This window comes from Babylonia areolata, chromosome 18, assembly GCF_041734735.1.
Source record: "Babylonia areolata isolate BAREFJ2019XMU chromosome 18, ASM4173473v1, whole genome shotgun sequence".
Taxonomy (NCBI): Eukaryota; Metazoa; Mollusca; class Gastropoda; order Neogastropoda; family Buccinidae; genus Babylonia; species Babylonia areolata.
In genome coordinates, this window is record NC_134893.1 from 20,339,337 (window position 1) to 20,344,336 (window position 5,000).

General features: G+C 46.4%; 1 protein-coding gene across 5 annotated transcripts in view; it reads left to right on the plus strand.

The window, feature by feature from the left end:
- The first annotated feature begins 2,085 nt into the window (after positions 1-2,085).
- The window catches only part of LOC143292551 (myosin heavy chain, striated muscle-like), a 47,651-nt gene continuing 44,736 nt past the window's right edge, over positions 2,086-5,000 (plus strand). For 4 of the 5 annotated variants that reach the window (XM_076602955.1, XM_076602954.1, XM_076602952.1 and 1 more), the window contains exons 1-2: positions 2,086-2,244; positions 3,815-4,131. In XM_076602955.1, the coding sequence (XP_076459070.1) occupies positions 3,934-4,131 (198 nt within the window). In that variant the 5' untranslated portion in view covers positions 2,086-2,244; positions 3,815-3,933. The remainder of the gene's footprint in view (positions 2,245-3,814; positions 4,132-5,000) is intronic. The other variant, XM_076602956.1, reaches the window with a different exon arrangement.

Below are 5,000 nucleotides of genomic sequence, written 5' to 3' on the forward strand. Positions count from 1 at the left end.
AAATAAATGAACGAACAAATGACTAACAAAATGCAGCTTCTTCTCCGAAGATAACAGGGAGTCTTTTTGAATGAACCGGAAGTGATGGAGAGATGTTGAGGAAAAACTACACTCTTTGCTTCTATGAACCTATACGTGGGAAGACAGACGCCATGTACAGGTTTGCAGTGATGATTTCTCGGTATTCCCTGATCTCAGTGCCAGCTAGTGCCATGTGTGTAGGCATACTGCTGTTCCTGCTGCTGTCGCTGCCGCTGCCAGCCCCCCCCCCCCCTCCGCCCCCCCAGGTCTGGTTCCATACCAGCCCACAACCAGCCGCTTCACCCCTGTCTGCCTCCGTATTGACAGCTGGCCAAACTGTCACTTGTGACTGACTGTCAGTATGCTGATGTAAAAGGTCGCTCGCTATGAGGATCGGGTGTCCGCGACACGATTGCTGACTGGGCTCTCTCCCCCCACCCCCAACCCCCTACCCCCACTTCTCCCTCTCTCTTCTGCTTGCTAACCCTCCTCCACTTACCTCCACTACCACCACCCCCGCCCCCTTTGCCATCGTACTCCTCTTGCCAACAGCAATACGAGTCCCTGGCCAAGCTCTCTCTCACCTGAACTCTCTCAGTGCTGTGTCTTTGGCATCAGGACCAGGCGTATTACCTGTGTAGGTGAATACCGGTTGTAAATAAGGGCGGGGGAGTGGGAGAAGGGGAAGAGAGAGAGAGAGAGAGGAGAGGGGGGAGGGAGACCTGGAGGGGAGGTTGGGGCCGGTGTGGGGGAAGACAGGATGAGAAGTGGATGAGAAGGAGAGAAAGGATGGAAGGGGAGGAAGGAAGGAAGGAAGGAAGGGCGGAGGAAGGAGGGATGGTGGGAGGAGGGATGCACACACATACCGAACAGGGCATGTTGCACGTGCACTGGTACCGGCGCTGGCTGGCTCGCTGTCTTCCTTATAGAGCCGGAGAGCTGGATACAGTTTCGCGGCCCAGCACGCACCTCCACCCCCCCTCCATGCCCCCTCCCCCCCTCCCCCTCCTCCCTCACTCCCCGGGAAACGGGCCAATGGACGAGCGGGTTGCAAAGAGCGTGGGCCGGCAATCGGCGGTTGGGATATAAAGCCGGGGCCACTGCAGCAGACACGTCAGAACAGCTCGAGATCGTAAGTATTGGAAAACCGGTGTTCCCCGAGTGTGCGGCGGTTGTACCCGCCTTACCACCTCTACCTACCTACCTACCTTCCTTCCTTCCTTCTACCTGTTCTTACCTGTGACTGAAGGGCAGGCAGGCCAGCGGCCACCTACCTGAACACCTCCCCTACCTACCTTACTACCCTACCCACCTCTCTGTGTGTCTCTCGTTCACAATTGTATACCACACGATTTTTTACTCTTTTTTTTTTTTTTTTTTAACTTCCTTTGAGTGAATTTTTCCTCCTTCCCTGTTTTCATTCGTGTTACCCGTTTCCACCTTTAATCATATTCAGACCACTCCGTTGACCTTGTGTTTGACCTTAACCCTGGAGCATTTCACCTTGCCACTGTGGAACCACTAATGGACGGTTCTTTCAACCGGTCCTTGGCAATTGATTGACTTTTTTTTTCTTCTTGAAAACGTATCCCATGAATAAGAATAATTGCTGTGCATGCAAAAGAATCACTGATTGTGAGATTGGGAAAAAAAATAAGGGAAAAAAACAGTGTTTTAACTTTCCTTGCTGAGCTTTTTCCTCAGAGCGGAGAACGATTTGATTGTTGTGAAAACGTTGCAGTTTTTACAAAGAGAGTGAGCAAGCAAAAACCAAACAAATCACAGAAACAGAATCACCTTTCAGTAAGTTGGATTATTCCCCATCATGATTATTGCAAAGAAATCGAGTGGTTGCCGCCACTACCTCCACCACCTTAAGATGATCTTCCACCACCACCACCACCATCCGTCCCCTCCTCCAAAGCCCCTTCCCCAACTGCTAACCCTCACACCTGGAGTGACGTAATCCAGCCTTTGTGTTTTTTACCTGGATGGCCTGACAGTGTGTGTGATTGTGCTCAGCCTTCCCTGGTGTTCTGTGCTTCCTGGAGCAGTGACCGGATAGTTTCCCCGGAGTGACCAAATAACCCTCCAGTCCAGTTTTTTCTGGTCATCATCGTTGCATGGTGACGACGACACAGCGGTGACCACGACGTGGGAGTTTGGGAATAACGTGTCGGCCTCTGATTGGATTACATCCTTCCTGACCCTCTTGGCTGCCCGGTACTGTGTTGTCTCCCCTTATCGCTGATTTTTTTTTCTTTCTTTTGGTTATTGTATTCCTGGCATGTGATACGGATTTTTTGTTTTGTTTTTTGCACGTTTGCTTGTACTCGCTCCTTGCTGGACACTGTGCATGGATGTATTATTCTTTTCATACTTTGTACAAAACTGTGTTATGCAGTAGCTCTGATGTGCTGTTCATACGTTGCATTTGTTGCTAAGTAGTGGCGCATTGGTTTGATGAGACAAAATGCAGTAGGTGTTTAATGTTTCAGCTTTGATAGTAACGGTCTAGGTGGATTATGGTTCCTTTTAGTAAGAGTTTGAGTTCGAGTAATGTGTGTCGCGATGTTTTCACTGCTGTACTCTTCTGGTACTGAATTGTCTTGGGAGTGTACCAAACACTTTATTTCAAGCTTTCTTTATATCGATATATTGCATCCTTTTCTCCGTTTCTTTCTTTTTTTTCTTGTTCTCTCTGTCACTGGGATGGCTGGCTTTGTAGACAGCGCGTAACTTAGCATTTTCGCTTTACATTTATTGATAGCGACTCTTGCGCACTTTCTGTATTCAACTAACAGTGCGATCTCAAGCATTTTCGTTGGAGCAAAACTAGACAGAAGTGATGTGTGGCTTGTTGATAAAAGCTTTGCCCTTTGGTGGGCATAGAAGAGAGAGAGAGAGAGAGAGAGAGAGGGGCGGGGGTATGTTAGCAATCGTTTGGCATGTCAAGACAGCGATCTTGCTAATGGCTGTGTGGCTTTCTAGCGTGCAACAGAAGTAGGAGAATCGTGGTCTCGTAGAAAACTGGAAAATTTAGTTAGTGGGTTCTTATATTTAATACAAGTATTTTTCACCATGCCCACCATTCATGGAGTTTTTTGCTTTTGCTTTCTTCCGTAATACGTCGGTCATTCTCATTTTATTTGTTGTCAGTTTCATATGGATCAAAAGATCATTAACCTTTGGTCAATCTGGGACAGGGATAGTATAAAGGATAGCTCTTTGTCATACACTGTGTAGTATTTTTCACAGATAAAAATCCAGAACTGTAGTGGCAAGAGCTAACAATACTTGTTTTAAGAGCTAACGGCAGGAACGTTGGGGAAACCGCGCCACAGCAGATTGGGTCATTTGTGAAATGTATATCCAAGGAGTTCTGCGCTGTTTATCAATAATATGCACCCACCATCTAAGCATACATAGTTGATATGACAGTTGAAGTCTCGAAAATGCACAAGGCATCATAATATGATGTTTTCTGGAAAGTTCATTATCTACTGTAGTGCATTTTGTGCATACTACGGGTACGATTTGCTAAAAAAAACAACAACACACACACACGGTACGTAATACTGTATAAAGATGCGCGTGGTAAGATAGTATGCAACACACGGGAGGATTAGTACATATGGTATTGAAGATAGTGTATAACACGCTGGAGGATTATTATACATGATATAGAATATATTATGTAACACGCTGGAGGATTATTATACATAATATAAATGATCTTACATAAACACGGCAAACAAAAACTGTAAAGGCGTGCGCACTGTGTTCCCTGCAGGCTGTTCTGTGGTTGGCCTGCACGTCCTCACTTCCGGACCGGCACGAGCAGCTTCTCCCGCCTTTTGTGGTTTCGCTGTCTGAAGACGTCCCTCAGACTTCCGTCCAGGACTCAGCATCATGGCTTCCTTCGACCCTAATGATCCCGACTTCCAGTACCTTGCGGTGGACCGCAAGAAGCTTATGAAGGAGCAGACCCAGACCTTTGACGGCAAGAAGAACTGCTGGGTCCCCAGCGAGAAGGATGGCTTCGCCGCTGCTGAGATCCAGAGCACCAAAGGGGAGGAGATCACCGTCAAGTTGACCGTCTCTAACGAGGTGAGTTATCCACCTTGATGAGGGATCAGAAAGAGTGTGAGGGTGTGTGAGCTGAAGAAAACAAACAAACAAAAAAATATGGGGTGAGGATAGTGGGGTTGTGGGGACTGGGGGATGGGAGGTGAAGAAGATGATGATGATGGTAGTGATAGTGAAGGTGAGGGTACTTAACAATTGTGTTTGATACTTATTTTGCCTCTTCTGTTATGTCCAGACTTCAAGCTATTCCGCTGTTGGTCTTGTTCATGCAGTTGATGTTACTTTTACTGCCGCTAATTTCTGCAACTTGGCCTTCTATTTTGACTGTTAAAATAAGTGTTTCTATTGTTATTATCGCTGCTACCAGACAGGACCACTACAAGTTGACCAATAAGTCGTATGTATTTATTTCGCCACAATGATAACAAATACAACAATCAGGATAATAATGACAGTGGTGATAATGACAATGGTACATATAAATCCTATTCAAAGGAAAATATAATGCGGTACGCAAGCGCAAAATATAATGCGATACGCAAACGTATAGCTTTCGATAGAGACAATAAACGTAAAGCCAGCAAGAAGTTTCACAAAGGAAAGGTAAACCTGTACAAGTTCGTCACGATGGCATCAAGACTTGGTACTGTACTACTACCACTACACACCATTGTCCAATTCTTAACCAGTAACCTGCTTATCGTTAGGATATGACGCTAGGACCTTGATCATAACGTGAACAAGCCTCACACTGTTGCATCATCATCAAGGTTCGGATCTGCAGATGGAACAATGACATTTAACAGCATTGTACTGAACCAGTCTCGCTGTAAAACTCTGCTGTATCGTTGCGGCCGCGTAGAACTGCTTCAATAAGGCCCACAACTGTA